Source organism: Ceratotherium simum, chromosome 24, assembly GCF_057802395.1.
Source record: "Ceratotherium simum simum isolate JZ-2026a chromosome 24, ASM5780239v1, whole genome shotgun sequence".
Classification (NCBI taxonomy): Eukaryota; Metazoa; Chordata; class Mammalia; order Perissodactyla; family Rhinocerotidae; genus Ceratotherium; species Ceratotherium simum.
This window is the reverse complement of record NC_141923.1, coordinates 41,386,854-41,406,306: the sequence shown is the minus strand read 5'-3', so window position 1 is coordinate 41,406,306 and position 19,453 is coordinate 41,386,854. Positions and strand designations below refer to the sequence as shown.

Here is a 19,453-nt window from a genome sequence, read left to right as displayed (position 1 = left end):
CTCCTGCAGAGGGTGGCATTTCTCCGTGGCCCAAGACGTGGAGAATAAACACCCTAGTGACTTAAATAAACACCAACTTAATGATCCAAAACACTAACAAGGGAGATTGGGACCCTGAGCTCCCAATCCAAATGATGGTCTGTGAGCGGCTGTGTGCACATCTGTCCATCACAGAGGGGGAAAATGACTTTATAAGTAAAAGTGACTACAGTTAAGTACAGTGACTCTGTCTCCTTTGAACTCAGTCAAAGCCATCTGACATTAAAAAAAGAAAAAAAAAAACAAACTCCTAATAAGAAGGCCTTAATCCCCACTCCCCCCTACCCCAGTCTCCTAGATCAGGACAAGAAAGATAGGAAAGAGCAACAAAGAAATGAACATATTAATGGTGACACTTACAGATAGGTAAAAATCAAAATTATGAAACTGTCATGTCAGAAAATAAATAGACTCTCTCTGGGGAACAATATTTTACAAAGCACAAGCAAGCCAATCCTGTTATCCTGAGTAGAATTTTAATAAATAATGCCATTTGTTTCACTAATTTTAAAAGCTAAATACAAAGATACATCATTTTTGCCCCAGGCAAAAATAATATGGAGCCTACATGGTTACTGGGATTTTTCTGGACACTCTCCGGCAGCGCTGCAAAGAGCTCCCGTCCTGCTGGTCTGCTATCTATTTATACAGATTAATTCACAATGTTGCTATCCTTATTTGAGTTCCCTTTTTTTCTTTCCCAAGCAGATGAATTATTTTACTTTCACAGTCTTGTCATAAACTTGTTAATACAAAAAAGCTGAGTTAACATAGGAAGCCTGTGGAGAAGAGCTAGTGGTAAACAAAACTGCATATCTAAATAATAAAAAAAATAAATAAATACCCCAAAGCTAAATTCACTCTTTTTCTGTCATATAATTAATTCAATCACCACTCTTGGTTCAGGTGATGGCCTTCAAAGTACCCTGCAATTCATAATCACCATTAAGGAAGAGAGCAAGAAAACTATTTGTAAAAAATATATATATACATACACATATATAGGGCCCAACGACAGCAACACACAACTCACCTTTCAGAAACAGAATCATACTCCTGGTGTTCTACTAAGTTTTAATTTAGACTGGTTTAGGTACAATAGAAAAGAAACCTGAAAACACATGCTGTTTTAGTAACAAAGACCAGGTTGCCAGATTTGTCGAATATTTTTGCAAGCTAGAAACTAGGAACAGGAGAAACCCTGAAAGGAGGCTACAGATGACAGCTTCGAGGGCATGGGAAGTAACGGCATTCAGGAAAGTGTTTTTTCACATTGGTACATTTTTAAAATTTGCCATAAAAAAAACCCCAAGAAAACAAACAACAACCAAAAAACACCACCAAATTTGACAAAAATAGTTGTATTACTAATGGTCACGTCTATTTCTAACCGCCTCACATAGAGAGCATTAAGACATGTAGGCACTTGTTTTTTTCCCCTAATACTGTTCTTGCATTTCAATCTACATAAAATTGTTTAACACTAAATGTGAAAAATGTAAACTTAATTTTTCCCCATCAAAAAAAGTTATAAGGTCGTATTTTTCCTATTCACCTTAAGAATGCAACCAGTCCTCCCAGGCTGGAGGCTCTTATTCTATTTTGACTTCTCTCTCTCTCTCTCTCTCTCTTTCATTTCCTTTTCCTCTTCCCAAAAGATTTTTCCATAAATAAATTAAAAGGAAATAATTAAAATCCAGTTGATTTGTAATTCCCATCCACTGAAAAAAAGAAAGGCTTCTGAAGCAGGCACATGGTTGCCCGGAACCAGACTGGGTACAGGGTGCTTTTGTTTGTTTGGGTTTTTTTGTTTTGTTTTGTTTTTTTACCTGATCTCTGCACTGGCAGGGGAAATGCAAAAGTAGAAAGAGTCTGAGAGAAGGCGGTGACTAAGCTTGAGATCGCTGTTGGTTTTGAGTTTTAAAAAGATATTTGTGAAAGTCCACCATTCCTTTATGCCCAAAGAACCCCAGAAACAAGCTGCAAAAATGTTCCTGATTTCTATTTACAAGTGTCCCTAGTCGCTCCTTCAAGGCCTCAGTCCCTCCCCACTTAGGACCCCAAGTCCACCAAACTGGAGGTGAGGGGGCCCAGCAGGGAGTCCTGGAGCTGATGCTGGTGGGCTTGCAAGCCGTGGCCGGGCTGCGAGGCTGTTAGGCCCGGGAGAGAATAGTTTGAGCTCCTGGCGTGGCCCATATTGCCCTGCAGCAGAAGGACGGAGTTCTGGTCTGGACTTTGGGGAGGTGAGAATTCTTCTTCTGAGCTGGACATGAGCGGCTTGCCCCCTTCCAGAGGAGAAAGTTGATTCTGCTTGTTGGAGGAGGAGTTATTGTTTTCGGTGTTCTCCCTAAGAAATAGAGGACAACACCATATGGTTAAAAAAAAAAAAATGTAGGTTAAAAAAAAAAGTGTGAGATGGAGAGAGGGGAGCTGAAAGGAGGAAAGGGTCATTGTGCAATCAGTCATAGGCCCAAATGGAGGAGCTCTGCCCTCCCGCCCATCCCCAAGGGTCCTGGGGGAAGTGAGGAGGCAGAGGAGACTGGAGAAATGGGGAGCTACGACAGAGTTGTGGAGAGCCAGTTCCTTTCCTCTTCCAGATTTTAGAAAACCAGATCGGCAGGGTTTATTTGAAACACAAAAATTATTTTTAAAATTTTGTTCAAACAGTTATCTTTAAATACCTGTCAACTAGCACCACATTTAGAAGTAACTAAGTTTGAAAATCTTCCAACAAATAGTTGTTGGCGATGAAGATGATCGGGACAAACAGCGCCCAATGCACAGATGTTTGGAGTGAACCAAGTCAATTGTCCTGTTCCCATCTGAGGAAACAATTAAACGTCGAGTTTCCCTGCCCCTGCCTGGAGGTTGTGGTTTCAAAGACGCAGGACAGGTCATGGGAAGTGGTGTCCAGAGCGGCCCAGTGACCTGAGTAAACACAGGGAGCGGAGCCAGTCTCTCCGATTTCATGAGGGAGTGGGCCCTGAGGCCTGGCTTATAGGACGGCCGGTTTATAACTAAAGTCTAACTGGAACCATACTGTCCCTGTTCCCGTGTTACTCGCTCAATCCTTAGTTCCTCAGGGTCCCCCTCAGACTCCCCTCGGACATCCACAACAGCGCGCCCTTTCCGGGCTGGGGAAACTTCGCGACCACGCACAGCCTGCAAGCAGCTCGGGGTGCCAGGGCGCCAGGGGCACTGGGTGCTGTAAACGGCAGGCTTTCTAAGCCCTCGCCGCTTCCGCTTTCCGAGCGCTCGCCCATCCTGCTCGGCCCTAGCGTCTGCCTGTCTCCCCCTCGCTCTCCCCTTCCCTCGCAGTCCTTTCTCCCAGAGAGCCCATTTCAGCTGAAGTGGTCCAGGCTCTGTGCTTTCCCATCCAGAGGGGAACTCGGAGGCGACATCTTCGGCCCCCAGGCTCAGAAGCGAACAAAGGAAACCCAGGCGGCCGGGCGCTCAGGTTTCCCCAAACTCCTCGGCTTCCCGGCGCGCTCTCCCCGCCGCCTCCCCCAGCTCTTCCGAACTCAGTCGGAAACTCTACAGCCAACGGAAGGAGCCGGGCCAGGGGGCCGAGGGTGTTGGCGCGAGGAGGGCGGAGGCAGAGACAGGTTAAAAAAATATTGCCTTCTGAGCTCCAGAGAGAAGTCTGCGCCTCGAGACCCCTTCCTCGTCCGGGCGGCGGCGCGGACAGCCAGACGCCAGGGCCGCGGCGCCCGCCACGCGCGAGGGAGCCCGGCTAGGAGCGATCCTTTCCCGGCTTGGGGCGCCAGGGAGCAATGCAGCGCCAGCTCTCCCAAAGCTTTCTTTTCTGTGGATTTCTTTTGAAAGACTCCTTCCTTTGTACAGCTAGTGCGGGATGGAGCGGCGACCTCTCGCCCCAAAGACTAGCAGGAGAGAGCTAGTAAGGAACAGGCCAGGAGAGGGGGCAGCGCAGACGTCTCGGGCCAGCTCCACCCGCCCAGGAGCAGGAGGAGAGAAGGTCGCGACCCTCAGCCCCCGCCGAACCCCTTTCCTGGCGATACCAATCACCATGTCCCTTCTAGAAGGGACGCTCCACTCATTCTCCACTCCCCACTCCTCGCCCCAGCCAGCCAAGACATGAAAAACAAACCGAGCGCCAGTATTTCCCCACACTCACACCCCAAGAAACCCACGCGCGGGCGCTCGAATCAAGTGAGTCCCCATCCCTAGCGAACGATCTCAGAGTTCATGAACTTTCGCTGCAGAGCCGCGGAGGCCTGGGCGCCGCCCCGCGGACCGGCTCTCGCCGCCGGGGGGGACACGGTGACGGGTGCCTGAGGGGGCGGGAAGAGGCGGAGGGAAAAGGAAGGCTTCCCGGGGTCGCCCGAGCAGCTGGAAGCACGCCGCGTACCTTTCCTTGGCCTCGGCGGCCCGGTCTCTTTGCCTCCGGTTCTTAAACCAGTTGCTGACCTGGGTGGTGGTGAGGCCAGTGGCCTCGGCCAACTCCCGCTTCTCACGCGGCGAGGGGTAGGGGTTATGCGCGTACCACTCCCGCAGCACGCCCCGCGACTTCTCCTTGAAGCAGTAGCTGGTCTCCTCGCCGTCCCAGATGGTGCGCGGCAGCGGGAATTTTCGGCGCACCCGATATTTGCCCACGGCGCCCAGGGGCCGGCCGCGCAGCTTCTCGGCCTCCACGTAGTGTGCCTTCAGCCACAGTTGCTGCAGCTTGGGGTGGTTGTGAGGCGAGAACTGGTGGCTCTCCAGGATCTTGTAGAGTTCGCGGAAGTTGCCGCGGTGGAAGGCGACCACGGCCTTGGCCTTGAGCACGCTTTCGTTCTTGTGCAGGTGGTCGCAGGCGGGCAGTGACCACAGGAACCTGCCCAGGCGCTCCAGGTTCCCGCCTTGCTGCAGAACCTCACACACGCACGCCACTTGCTCCTGCGTAAAGCCGAACGACGGCAACATCGACATGGCTGGGGCCTGCCGGGGCGCCCTGCTCGGGCGCACGCGGCAGGGAACAGAGCCGAAAAAGTAGGGGGCGGCAGCCGCAGGGAGGGGGGCGCGGCTGCTCCTAACCCCCTCCCTAGGCTTTCCGTAGGCGAAAAAGCGAGTCGAGATTTGAGGATGGGCAGCCAAGGAAGAGGAGGAGGAGGCGTGGGGCGCGCTGGAGCGGCGGGCTTACTCCGCAGCCTTTCGGGCCTCGCTGGCTCCGGCCTCCCGCCGGGTGGATGCTGCTCGTTGCCGGGGAACTTGGTTTCTGTTCTCCCCGCAGCGGCCTTAAAGCGCGCAGTGTCCCCGGCGCGCTGATTGGCTGCGGGCGGCGCCTATCCGGGGCTGGCCAGCCCGCGCGCCGCCGGGCAGGGCAGCGAGGCCGCGCCGCCCAGCGCGGGGAGGGCCAGACTGTGGAGCCGGGGATAGGGAGTGATGGGAGGAGAAGGACCCGGAGAGGTGGGAAGCGGGGGGGTGGGGTTGGGGGGAGGGGGACAGCCGCGCTGCCAGGGGTTGGGGGATGGGAGTGGGTGAGCGCGTCAGGACCCTGCAACGTGAGCCCCCTTTCCAATGTCACCTAAGGGCAGCCGCGCACATCTCTGCACAAATCAATGACTCCAGACCTTCTAATTCCCCCTCCTCGCCCTCCGTACTCTTGTCCCTGTCCCTTGCAGACTTGCCCTTTCCCGGTGAGCTCATATTTAATTACCTTAATGTTGGAATGAATAAATAATGGATTGATGAATAGCTTACGGAACGGGATAAATAATACAAGAGCAGACCAGGGCTCCGGGCTGCAGCCGCTGGAAGAGTGGCTTCTCTCCGGGCGTACTTCAGCTGCAGGAGCCAAACCTAATTTCCTCTTCCTTCTTCCCCCGCCCCCACTGCCCCCCAAAGGGCACAAGTACTCCCAGCCGGATAGCGCGCCCCTCATTCTCAAAAGGCCGCGACTATTTGGGACCACGTGAAGAGCTGTTTAGAGCACAGTTGCTGAGCAAATAAAGATTTCGAGGGTTGATTTGTGATTTGGTATCTTATCAAATAAGATAGCTTAAGCCGGCAGGCTTCTGGACTCAGTTTCCCCATCTGCGCGGTTGCGTTTGCAGAGACTACTGAGGAACGCGGAGAAGCTTCACTTGCTATTAGCAAAAATGCTTTGAGAACCTCGTACGAAAGGCGCTGGATGGGGTGTAAATTAAATAAAACTGTGTCCGGCTCCAATAGCCATCAGGTTGTAACATAATCTTTACCCAGCTCTAAGAGGGACACTGCCCTCAAAGTGAGGACGATAGCGGGCTCCAAGAAGATTAAATAGAGAGAGTGTGTGTGTGTAGATTGCAATGCTGGCCTATTTTACTGCCAGAGAGTGAGAGATGTCCTGCAATTTCAGTCCCATCATCTGTTATTTTGTGTATGTGTGGAGAATGTTTAGTAAAACTGCACAAACAAATGAAGCTGTAATTATCTTAAGCCTCATTTGCACACCTTGTTCCAAAGCAATTATTAAAAAGATTTTGAAAACAATTAGGGTCTCTAAACAAAGATAATCTATTGTCAGTAGCTGAGACTGGCAGGAGATAAGAACAATGTGTGGAGATAAGGGGAGCTGAATGGTGGAAGGAGAGTGACTTTATGACTATACTTATCTCTGATTAGATAAGTTCAAAACAGAATTTTAAGTACACTTCAAAAATGCTTTTGATTTAAATGCACCCTCTTAGCGAATGCGAAGAACAAACTCCAGGCTCTTTAAACTTGCTTGTCTTCTTTAAATATGTTTTGAGTCCATCAGCCAGAGCCCAGCCCCACAGAACCATTTTCATATTGAGACATAAGTGAGAGAAGCAGCCCTGTGTGGGTTTCCCCTTGTATTATTTATATGGTTTTAAAATAATGCACCAGTGCACCCTGCAACGGACATTTTAAACTCATGAAGGGTTTCCACCTCCTGGCTGCCTCTCAGGAGATTCCAAGTAGAGGGAAGCTGCTTCTCTGCTGAACTCCCACACAATGCTTTTTGCATCCTTGAAACTCTGCAGTATCCCATGCAATTAGACCTTGGAAACAGATGCTGGTATTTCATTCCGTTTAGGATTATTTTTTTTAATGCATTTAATGGGTGCATATTATTTCAAAGAGCCCCTGCTACATGGTGTGCCCAGTGACTTACTTTCTTAACTAGAAGCTGGCACAGCTGAGCCCAAGCCCATGTGTCTGGTAATTTTCCCTCACAGTCTTATTTTAGTGCTCAGGATGTTTCAGATGAAGTCTTAAGGAGCTGCAGTGTCCTGCCAGAAGGAATGTCTCTGCTTGGAACAATCCTTATTGACATGGCAGCTGTGTGAGAACTAGAACGGAGGCTTAAACTCGGCTCTAAAAATCAGTTAATACGCTAAAGTCTGGAGCAAGTGTGCAGAATTACAATGTGCGGAGGGAGGTGTCTGTAAGTACAGCCACGTCTCTTAAAAGACAAACGGTGAGTTGAGCATGGGGTGTACTTTATAACTAACAATTTTGTATAAGGAAATGAGGCGTAGCTTGGACAAATAAGGGCAGGTATAAATTTACATGGGATGACCCGGAGCAGAGAGATGGCAATTAGACACCAATATGACCACCTTTTTTCCGGCTTCCCCCAGAACTCCCAACCCCCTTCTTTTCATCTGTCTTCAAAAGGAACTAGGACGTACAAGACGCTGGCGACAACCGGGAAGACAACCGTGTGGGTACCGTGATTGTGGGCACTGGGGTTGATGAGAAATGGTCCTCCGTCCTCGGAGGCCGTGCGCGGGCCGCCAGCCTTTCTCCTTGCGTTTAACCCAATAGATCGCGTAACTAGAAAGGAAAAGTGCTATTCGCTTGTACCAACGAGTCTACCTGCTATTTCGATCCCTCAGTTAGGGTAACCAAATGTTATAAATGTTAATTATTGGCTCGGATATATAAAGTTTCCCAAAATGGAACCTTTCACTGAAAACCACTAAAAGAGGTAAAATGACATGAATTTACAAACCACATAAACCAAATGATCCATTTTAAATCGCACACAGAAAGGTCTGAGTTGTTCTAGTAACTTAAAACCTTTGCTGTCAATGCAAATCACACGAAAAACAGAGATGCGTCGGAGATTTAAAGGGAACGAGCAACTCTAGCTGCTGCCCTGGCCGTCTCGCTGCTCCCGAGGGTAACGCGGCTGGCGAGGGCCGTCCGAGGCCAGGTTTCGGCTCCTCTCTGCCTCCCCTGTGCAGGTAACAGCCGGGCGCGCACAAGCAGTCTACGGAAAGACCAATGCGGAGGCACTAGTTGCTGCTGGAGTTTCTCAGCTGGGTTGACATAAGGCCTTGGTTCCAAAACCTCCGACTGGGACCCACTTGTTTCCTTCCTGGCTTGGAGCGAGATGCTTTGGGGCTCCCGGCCGGCTTGCTTGGAATTCCTTCGCCATCAAGAACGACAGCGGGGATCCTGCTCTATCTACAGATATTTGGAAGGGAAAGGCAACGGGAGGTGTTTCTTCAATAAATTAGCGTCGTCGCTCTGGGGCAGTGCAGACTCCGCAAATCCTGGCTGAAGTGACAACATTCATCTTTTTCCTCTGCTGGACTTCGGGTGCCCTCGACCCTTGGGATACCGGGCTCCGACGGCCGGCGCCGCGCGGGAGCAGCCGCCCACCTGCCTCCCGGGGGCCGCCGCTCCCCTCGAGGTCTGAATAGGCCGAGGGCTCAGGCAGGGCGATCTGCGGACCCGGAGAAGAGAAACCCAAAACCAGTCCATTAGTAAATGAGTTTTGTGTTGTCAAGGTTCTTTCCCATCCACTTGCTGTTCTGAAAAATAGATCACGTTTCGTTATCTTTAGTGGGAATCTGCAACGTGACACCGGATCCGCGCGGCCCCCGCCTCTCTCCCTCCCTCTCTTCCAGCCTCGCTCGGCCGGGCCGAGGGGAGCCGGCCGGCTTCCTCGGCTTATTTCTGAACAATGAAGATTTGTCTGTTCCTCTAACATATTTATGTATGGAGGGAGGGAGGGAGTTTTCTCCTGGAAGCGGGAAGCGCAAGAGCAGAACCTCCCGCTTCCTTGGTGCGAAAAGCCAGCGCCAGCCCTAGACGCCGGGGACAGCCGCCCCCCGCCCACACCTGGACAAACAGAGCGGGCTGCGCGCCCGGCTTGCTGCTGAAAAGCCCGCCGCCCCGCGCGGCTCCTGAAAACACAGTCTCCACATTGTCCCGGGGGCGGGGAAGGGAGAGAGAGAGCAAGACTGACTGAGGCACGCCGCTGCCAGGAAACTCAGATTGGAGAGGGACAGAACTGGGGTGTGTGTGTTTCGAGGGGTGACCCTCTCCCTCTGCGTGTGTCCCCCACGTCTGGTCTCTCTCTGAATGGGCGTCTCTTTCTGAGTGTGTGTCTCTCTCTGTGTGTGTCTTTCTATCTCATTCTCTCTTTTCAATCTGAAAAAGGAAACTCGTTCATTCTGTGTGAACCTCTGGTTCTTGTTCTTTCGTTCTCCCTTCTCTCTCTCACCCTCCCTCTCCCTCTCACTGTCTCATTCTTCTCATTGTTTCTCGTTTCTCTCTCTCTGTCTCTTCTCTCTCTCTCCCTGTCTCTGTCTGTCTCGCGATCTCTTTATTTCTCTCTCTCCGGTTCCCCTTCCTCCCGCACGGCTCTGGGCGCCTGCGCCTGTTTCTTTCTGCCCGGGACCAGGCGCTCTGAGATTTCACGGACAGAGCGTGCCGACGTCGCGCACCCAGGCAGCGCGGGGCGAGTAGACTCCGAAGTCCCGGCAGGGGCGTCGGCTCGGTCAGGGGAAAACTGCCATGCCAAGTGGAGGCGTCGTCAAAAGTGGGGGTGTCCACAGGGAGGCAAAAGACGGTGGGTTGGCCACCTGGGGGAAAAGGGCGGACTTCAGATTTGAGGCAGAAGATGCCACTCAACATAGATGCCAAGCACCTTTCTGGAAAGTGAAGCAGAGTGTTATAAGAATCTGTTCTTAAGAATTTAAGACACTCTTGCTCCCTTCTCTTTATTAATATTGCTTTAGGGCAAGTTTACAAAAAGATACTCTCCAAGAGTCCTTATTTTCCATTGAATTTCCAATCAACTTTTTTCTCAACTAATGTATATCCTGAATACCACATCTGTCTAAGCTAAGAAGAATTTCCTTTGGGGAGGTGAAAGCCTGCAGCTCCTCCTGTTCAGAGGAAAGTGCTAGTGACGGTAATGCAGGGTGACACTAAATAAACAGTTAGGGTGGACTGGAAAGATGGAGTTAATTATCCAGTGAGCTGCGTTTCAGCCCAGACCATCAGGGGCTGATTTGTTTTGGCTCATAGTCCTAGGAAGGAGACAAACCACTCTCTTCTCTGCACCTCTTAGGGATCCTGATCATTGGTCTCTCAAACAAAACAAAAAACAAAAGCCACTACCCAGATATCACTGTTTCAATTAAAATTTGTTTATTACTCCTCTGAAGACTCTGCAAAAATGTCCACTCCATAGCCCCACAGCCCTGAAGAGCCAAAGTCACCCAAAAATGCCCTCCCCAAATCTTTTTTTAGAGGCCTATTGGTGAGGAAAGTGGACATCCAGCACCTATCCTCATCTCTTCACTTGGATTCTTACAATAAAGTTATGTAACTACGTGTTTATAAAAACTAAGATGTTGGCCTAGTTTTCACGATGGTTTTACTCCACTCCTCCAAAAAAAATCAGGCTTCCTGAAATTTTAGATGCAATTAGATTTACTGTTTGCGTGATTTGACTATCCGGTTTCCTCAGGTAAGCCTGCACTTATATATAAATCCTAGTAACTTAAAACTTCTCCCTCCCCACTTTGCTCTTCCCTCCCTCCACTCCGTCTCCCTCCCCGCCACATTCTGATATTAATAATCCCCGGCTGCCCCTCTTTCCGGGTCATTACGGTACTGCTGGTCTCTAATCAATCCTAATGCGATGGCAATTGGAGTCCCTGATGACTGCGGCTCGGGTTTCTTGTAATGGCTCTACCACATTTTCCTGGACCTCCTTCTTTAACCTGAGATGCCAGGGGGACGAGTCCCTTCTCGGCTGCTGATTACTTCAAGATGTGGGGGCTGGTTTGAGCAGAAGGAGAAAGAGACACGCGCACAGCGTGGCTACCACTGCGGGCTGGACGGCCTGGGCGAGCAGGGCATCTGTACGGCCGGCACCCGAACTCCTTTCGCTACTCTCTCTTCTTTTCTCTCCATTTTCCAGGCCCAAACTCACCCTGGCAGACCGAGATGAAGATTCTAAGAGTATTTTCTTTCTCGTGGTGCAGAGACGCGCGGTGGTCCCTGGGCCTCTCCAGTGCTCGCAGGTTCCCACCCTGCAGCGTCCGCCCGGACTCCCGGGCCAGGCCTGAGCCTCGCTCAGGAATGAACGGCTCTCCGCATTCCTCAGAGCCGGCTCCACTTTCCTCCTGGTTATTTTCTCCCAGTGCCATCCCCTCTCCCCAGTTTTAGTGTAGTTGTCCCGAAGAGGAACTGGGTTCCTCCCCAACTCCCGCACTGACCCTTGACCTCTCTTCCCCTGCTTACCTCATCAGTGCCTGAAGCTCCCAACCTGTTCCTGACCCAAAGCCGAGGCCACAAGCTTAGCCCGGTCACGTTAGAATATGACCCCTTCTCTCCCGACCTGAGGGTTCATCGCTCAGAATCCTTAACCTCCAGGGACAAAGGCCCAACACTTCTTTCTGGCTGGTGCCAATGCGAGAGGGCCAAGAGTGGGAACTTGCGCCGGACCTCCCTCTCCCCGGCAGAAATCTTCTGGCTCGCTTCCCCTACCCCAGGTCCAGGCCCAGCAGCGAGGCGATCAGCACGTTCGCGGCGTTTGTATTCTTCCATTTCTCAGCCTAAAGCCATTTAGCGTAACCCGAGCCCAGGATAATTGCCACGTTTCTGCCGCGATACTTTTAAAAACAAGATAATGCTTCTGAATTGCGGAAGAAAGTGCTGCGGACAAATTGGGCGCTGAGCGGCCGAGATGGATCGCTTTGTTAGGGGCGGCCGGTGGTTTGTGACTCAATTAGTGCCTATCTGGGAGCCGCCCGCACTCTGCAGCCGGGTCAGCTCGCGGCGAACAGCCCCTGTGGCTCCTGGGCGCCGGGAGGGGTTCGGGGGTGGGAGGAGCACTTCAGGCCCGTACCTATGCCGGTGCAAAGCCACGCCACGGGAAATGTTTTTGTATTCCCACATGAGTACATTGCTTGGGTTCTAAAGGATCCAGAGTTTCGCAGACAGAAGCTTGCCTGCCTCTGCTCCGGAATGAGCCGCGCAGCATTTGTCTGAAGCACTGTCCTCTGAGCTGTGGGGAAAGAAATACTGGGTGGAGGGTGCTGGGAAGGTGCCCACTCGCCCACCCGCCTGGGCTTGGATTTTGCAACAACGTTTCCAACAGCGCTGCTGTACTTGGCGCAGTCCTCCTGGAAGCCGGCAGGCTGAGTCTTCCAGGCAGCCGGCGGACCGCGAGGGGTGCTTTTAGGGGTTGGAACGAGGCCGTAAGAGCTTTTCCTGCCTCTACTCGAGTTCGCGCGCCACCCCCACCCACCACCCGGCAGGCAGGCCCAGGTCCACGTTTCGCGGGCCCATCTTGGGGTCCCGGATAAGCCGCTCTGCCAGGTGCGCGCGCGCAGCCAACTCGCCGCGCCGCCTGCTCGCGGCCCCGCCTGCGGGCCGGCTGTGCCCAGCCCGGGGCAGCCCGGCCTCACCCTGTCCCGCCGCCTGCGCCACGAACCCCTCCCGGGGCCGCGTCTGCGCCAGGGACGGCTCCGCCCAGTAGTGCAGATGGAGGCAGGGCGTTCCGGCCGGGCCGGCCCAGGGGCTCGGAGGTGTGCGGGCTTCGGACCTCCCCGCTCTCTCGGGTTGTTCCCCAGGGCGGTTATTGGGGCCGAGAGGCGTCGGGGCGTGAGGAAGGCGGGGCCGGGGCCGGGGAGGACAGGGGCGAGAAGGAGGCGCGGGGAGGTCAGCGGAGCAGGGAGGGGCGCAGGCCGGCGGCGGGCGCGGCCGGAGGAGAGAGAGGGCGCTGTCTTCCTGGCAAAGGATCCCTGGCCTGGCCGGCAGGAACCGAAACAAAAAAAAAAGAAAATCTGCTCAGCTGAGCCCCAGGGGTGAGGGGCGCGGCGGGGAGGGGCTGCGGTGACAAAGCGATTCTCAGCCCACCGCGGGAACCGCTCGGCCTGCCGCGGCCTTGCCAGCGCCGCGTAGCCCTGAGTGGGACTCGCGGGAAGGGAGCCTTCTTTGGCCCCTTTAGCTCTCCCCACAGTTGCCCTTCTTTAGGATCATCCCTCCCTCGCTTTCTCCCTCCGAAAACTGGAGGCGTCGGGGTAAGATCGGCGACGCTTCACTGGCGAGTGAGGCGCCCCAATTTGCCCAAGGCGAGCGGGGGCGGGGGGATCCGGACCCCCTTTCCCGGAGCCGAGCCAGCTTTTCGGTTTCGTGAGTCCTGCGGAAGTAAAACCGCGACGCCAACCAGTCCTTCACGTCGAAGGTGTGCAGCCAGTGGCCTCACCTGGTTTGGCCGCGCCTCGCCCAGGAACAAGAAGAGAGAGAAGACCCTCTAATTTACTGTCACCAATTGGCTGGGCGCACACTCGGAGACCAGAGGGTTCAGAAGACAGCCGCTGTCAACCATTTCCCACCCAAACCCACAAATCTGAAAACTGAATTTATATTAATTTGGGAGAAACTGCTATTCCTCCATTCCAAAAGTACATACTTTTCCTCCGTCATCCACAAAGGATAATATGTTCTTATCTTTCCATGCTCATAATAAACGAGGCAAAGCAAAACAAAAGAATCCCGAATTCACTCATCTGTCTGAAAGGTCCCTCTGTATTAATGGCCATAGTTAATAGGCCCTCCTGGTTTGTACATAGATACTAGAACCGATCTTCTCCTTACATGTCCGCCACCAGAGAGTCTCAAGCTCCAGTCTCCATGTGAATTTCCTGGGGAGTCGTGACTCTTTCACAGCCCTTCCAGCAGAATCCAGGTGGCCCTGTAGTTCCGGCTTCGGCAAGAGAGCGGTTTCCTAGGAGTAACTGGGTGGCCTGCAATCCGCCTGCCTCTTCACGTTGAGAAACGCTTCTCTTGTGGGAACGTCTGTTTCTATTCATCCGATTTTCTAATTTCTTTGATCAGCCTAAATATTTTCTTGGCAAACGGAAATTGACCATGCCATGAATATGATAACAACCTGCTTGGAAAAAAGCTATTTTGTTTCCAAGCAGCAGAAAAAAAGATGGGCGGGGGGGGGGGGTGGAGGGAGCTGGCTGGTAGGAATGCCTGCAACAGATTCCTGCACATACATCTTTTTGCAGTCTCTGAAGCAGCTTTGTGAAAGCTGCCTTTCCCCGTCTAATATAGTTTCTTCCCTTTCTCTCCTCCCCTCAGATAAACACACACCTGGTCTCCTAAAAGTCTTTGATACTCTTTATAAAAAAATAGAACTTCAATGGACGCCTCTGGAGACTTTCCCTTTAAAACATAGATGAAAGGCAAGGTTAATACAATGTTCTCTTAATCCCTTTGCCTTCTGAGTCAAAATAAATATTTTCTTCTGCATGAGATTGTACATCCTGCCATTTGGCTGTGGCTATAAGCAAATCGACGGGTAATAAAAGTGTTTTGAGGCTGTGTATTAAACGCAGTTCTCTTGAAATCGAGGAGGGTGGGGGTAGGGGGAGGAGCCTTACTTCACAGGCAAGAGTTGGTGGGTTTCTGAAAAAGCTGCAAGAAAAGGACCTTTCACCTCTCATTAGTGATGCCATCAGTGCTCGGGCAGAGTGGAGCTGAGGTCATGTTACATATGGCACACAGTCTGCTCAGCACTTGAAACGTCAGCTTTGAAATTTTAGAGAGGGGAAAGGTCATCTTTAATAAGCTAAAGTCTGGGGCTCCCATTGCCCTCATTGCAAACTGGGTGGGTGTCCATATGCTTCAAACCTTATGCACTTTTTTTCTTTTTAATTTGCAGTTTTAAGCTGATTTTTGTTTCACATCTTCATTTAAGCTGTAATGTTTTCAGCTGTTAATACTCCAACAGGCCTTTCATTTTTATAGCAACTCTGTCATCTTTCCTTTTCTTTTCATGCAACCATAAAACCATCTGTTCTGAGTGATAGCTTTTTAGAACTTAGCTTCCCAGGAGAAATGAAGTGTATCTGTCCATCTGCATACATGGATCCAGACATGCTGGCTATAGGGTTACCCTTCTGAGTGGGTAATTTAGACTTCACTCTTGTACACTACATAATTTACTGAACCTTCAAAACATTAAAACTTCCATGTTATGTAAAAGCTCTAGTTTCTGAAAACTTCCTGGATACTACTAAAATTTTTCATGCCGGTTACTGAAATTTCACATTTTATTTTTACCATGTGGAGGAAACTTGCAAATCAGAATATATTGATTCTTCTATAAGGCTTAAAGTTAACGCTAACTGATGGATGCTATATGGTAGACAGAGCACTGAAAAAAAAAGTGCTAATATCTGACTTCCTTGTTCAGAAAATATTAGGAACATTTGTGAATGTTTAATCCTCAAATTTGTTCAAGAAGTGAAGTCAACCAAACCTAAGCCACTGAACTAGATGGATCTCTTTGTAGCCACTGTCATGAAGGATAGAAATATTTTTCTTTCATGTAACTCTGCAAAGAACTTCTCAATAGTGATTTATCATTTACTCAGTTCCAGAAACTTTTTTCCATTTACACCTACTCTCCAAGAGGAACAGTCTCACCACACCATTACATGCGTTCCTCACTTTTCTTTATATCTGTCAACCCATTTTATATGTTTATCATATATCCCAGATTTTGGCTGTTTTTTCAGTTTTCTTCTTCTTTTACATAAAAGTTACATATTTTGTTCTTATAAAATAAACTTTAAAAATAAGATAACTAGGTATGATAGATAATCAGGGAGGTTCAAATTATATTCTCAATGGTGTTGGAACAATCTTCAGACATCCCCTTGAGCCAACTAGGGGTTTCTCATTACCAATGAATTTCATGTTTGTGATATGCAGATAAGTGTTGGTTTTACTTTGTTTCTAGGTAGATTTTTAAAAATCCCTCATTTTGGTTGAGCAAAAAATTTTAAAAAACCATCCACATAATAGCAACTGAAACTATAGATGGGTAGAACGATTTCACAACCAAGAATGACATCAAGTAAATAATTTATTTCTAATCTCTTTCCTACACTAGGGTTTGCTGCTAAGAAGCTAGTGGACTTTGTGATACTTGAGCTAACCCAAAGCACTTGAGGCTTTGATGTCCCAAATGGTTGTAAGTTCAATCAATTTAGTCGATAAAGATGCAAACACTGTAGTCTTAGGGAGTGCGTGTGTGTTTGGGAGGGAGGTAATGTTGTTTTTTTTGTTTTTGACTAAATTTTAAAGCTCCCAGAAATACTCCGGGAAAATTTAAGAGCAGATGGGTCACTCCAGTAAGCCTGAAAAACAAGACGTGAAATATTTCAAGATGCAGGATCACCACTGACAGGTCGATAACTCATTAAAGGCCTATAAAAGGAATACTAATAATTTACGCTTTTTATAGGATCCCTCACTTACGAACCTTTAACATTTTACAAGCCTGATCTCATTCATCTTCTCAGAACTTTGGGAGGTATTATCTTTATTACAAAGAGTGATTATGCCTATTACAAAAATATAGCAGAGAGGTTGTATAATTTGCCCATGGACTTACAATTCAGAGGCAGTGAATCCGAGATCCTTCCCAATTTATCTAAACAGCAAATTTCTGTAAAGAGATCAGTGATTAAAGTGATTTAGATTTAGTGAGTCCTTGTAAAATGTTATTCTCGTTAGGTTAGACTCTATAATTCAGGTTCAAGATTTGTAAGAAATTCCATAAATGTCTTTAAATTACCAAGAAAAAGAAAATGTAATATGAAATGGCATAGTCCACATATGTCTGATAGTTCTTTTCTCCTGTCTGGAAATAAGCTGTAGTTGTAGGTGGTACAAATGTCATGTGAGAGGAGACATACAGATTACAGAACCATGAGGTAATTACTACAGCTTAACTGTCCCACACAGAAGCTATTAAGTGTTCATAAACAGGGTTACAATAGAATACATATTCTGTGACAAGATTTGGCCTGTATTTTCCAGGCTTTCAATTCTTTCTTTGCCTTATTTAGGAGAAGAAGTACTAGAAATTCTAGAAAATTAAGGATTTGGTTGATTTTGAGGGCCGTGCTTCACAAACTGCAATGGGCATGCAAATGACCTGAGGCACTTGTAAAAATGTAGCTTACTGGGTCCTACCCCTAGAGTTTTTGATTTCCTGGTTTTAGAGTGGTACCCTGGAGTCTGCGATTTAACAAGCACCCCAAGTAATTTCAATGCACTGGTCAGTGGGCTATTCTTTGAGAAGAAACATTCACTCTGCCTGAGATAGGAGCATTAAAAAAGGAAAGTTTGATCAGCAGGAATAAAGTTTAAACTCCAAAGTTTGACCTAACCAGAATTTATTTTTCTCTGTATGATTTTGAAAGAGGACTTTTAGATTAGGTTTTTGCTAGTGGGGAGGATCTTTGGGTTTCTGAAGAATTTTGTAGGAATTAAAATGTTTCTAGCTAGTAATCAGATAGGAAAGTATTTGTCCTCTTTAAATGATTGCTCCTGCTGAGCACCAAGCATCAGTCACAAAAATTAAGCAAATCTCATTGGGCAAAGAACAGTGTATAGGAGCATGATGGAAAACAAGGAGCCAGTGTTGCCTCCTGAATGCCACCTTAAAAACCAAAAGGTTTATTAAACATCTCTCAATATGTGTGACTCCTTTATAATAGTGTAGCCCAATTGGGCCCTCCTTCCCCAAGATTTGCAAGAAATGGAGATGCTCTGTAGAGCTGCCACAATATGATAAAAGGAATGGGGGGCCGGCCCCATGGCGTAGTGCTTAAGCGCGTGTGCTCTGCTGCTGGTGGCCCGGGTTTGGATCCCAGGCGCGCACCGACGCACCGCTTATCAGGCCATGCTGTGGTGGCGTCCCATATAAAGTGGAGGAAGATGGGCACAGATGTTAGCCCAGAGCCAGTCTTCCTCAGCAAAAAGAGGAGGATTGGCATGGATGTTAGCTCAGGGCTGATATTCCTCACAAAAAAATTAAAAAATGAATGGAAAATAAAATCTAAGAGGAAGTTAAAAAGTGGTTGTCTATACTGCAAATTGGGGTCATTTGTTGCTTATAAAGGTATAGAAAGTGTTCTTACAATAAAGAGCACAACCACATAAAATATAGCTTCTTGCTTATAAGAGGGAGATTAAATGCCGGAAAAGGTTAACAATTATAATTTATTATTTTTCTCTCTTAAAGATCATTTGAAAACGAGATCATGGAAATATAGACACCAGACTCTTTGCTATTGGAAGAAGCCAAGAGGTCATTAGTTGAACCTGCCACTCTAAGTAGAATCTCTCAGAAAACGTTGTTGATGGGACAGCCCCAGCTCTGCTTAAACACTTGAGTATAGGAGTACTCACTACCTCACATCTGTTTTGCACGTTTCAAGACTCACCAAAACAAGAAAGCTATACAAGGTGGAAAAAAAGTCGTGTGGAATCCAAGATCTTGTACAAACTAGATAAAATATGAGGGAAACATGGAGGGGATCTTCTAATTACTTGTTGGTCAAGTGGAAAGTTAGAGTAAACTATACTAGCTAAACTGCTTTCTCCAGTTTCCATTTTAGGCATTTCTACTGTTTGCCCACTGCCTAGTAGGCTGCTGGAGTTCAGTATAGGAAAAGTAAATATTGTCATTTCAAATAAAGAACTGTTTATTATATAACAGAACAGAGGCTGCCGTCTATTTTTGAGGCTCTGCTAAGTTAATTGGGGACAGTAGCCAAAGCAGCTGCCCAGGAGATGGTGTTTTCCAACAGCTACAGTCCTTAAGCTAAACTGGGTCCATGTTTGTCTACAAAATGGCAATCACATTGTTCTTTTCATTGAATGTTCTTTGACTCCTATTGAGGTTGAGTAGATGGGGGCACCATTTGTACTGCTTTACCAGCCCGTTTGACTCTTGCAGTGAGGGCAAACCATAAGCCAAGACAGATAAAAGCCAAGCCTGATGGCCTGCTACCATTAATGGGATTCAGCCCAGACTCTTCTCAATGAAAGGAGAAAGGTTGACTTAAGGCCTATTTCCATCTAAATCAGAGGTTCCAAATTTTTGGTAGGTTTGGGACTGGGCTCAGTATTTTTAATAACTTCGCCACATCCATTTTGATGGCAAGTTACCTGCAGCCCACATTTTGAGAAACCCTGGTTTAAATACATAGTAGGGAAAAGAAATCTGGACTGAGTGGTGATTTTAGATAAACACAAAGTTTTTGTTAATAAAAAAAAGTTTTTCAAGAATAATATTTTGCACTTCTATAATACTTTCTATTTTTCAAAGGGCCTCTTACATTTG

At 48.7% G+C, this 19,453-nt stretch overlaps 1 protein-coding gene across 1 annotated transcript; it reads right to left on the bottom strand.

Annotated features, from left to right (window-relative positions):
- Positions 1–503: 503 nt before the first annotated feature.
- On the bottom strand, positions 504–5,226 carry SIX1 (SIX homeobox 1). Its single transcript, XM_004426214.3, has 2 exons — positions 4,409–5,226; positions 504–2,386 (listed from the first exon to the last, which is right to left on the bottom strand). Exons 1-2 carry the CDS (start codon positions 4,966–4,968, stop codon positions 2,092–2,094), a joined length of 855 nt encoding a protein of 284 aa, XP_004426271.1. The 5' UTR covers positions 4,969–5,226; the 3' UTR covers positions 504–2,091.
- Between the last annotated feature and the right edge of the window lie 14,227 nt (positions 5,227–19,453).

Excerpts from the sequence above, each read along its gene's own strand:
- SIX1 (XM_004426214.3), bottom strand. The coding sequence starts at position 4,968 with ATGTCGATGTTGCCGTCGTTCGGCTTTACGCAGGAGCAAGTGGCGTGC. Across the intron at positions 2,387-4,408 it reads GCCGCCGAGGCCAAGGAAAG|GGAGAACACCGAAAACAATA; the intron begins GTACGCGGCGTG and ends TCTATTTCTTAG.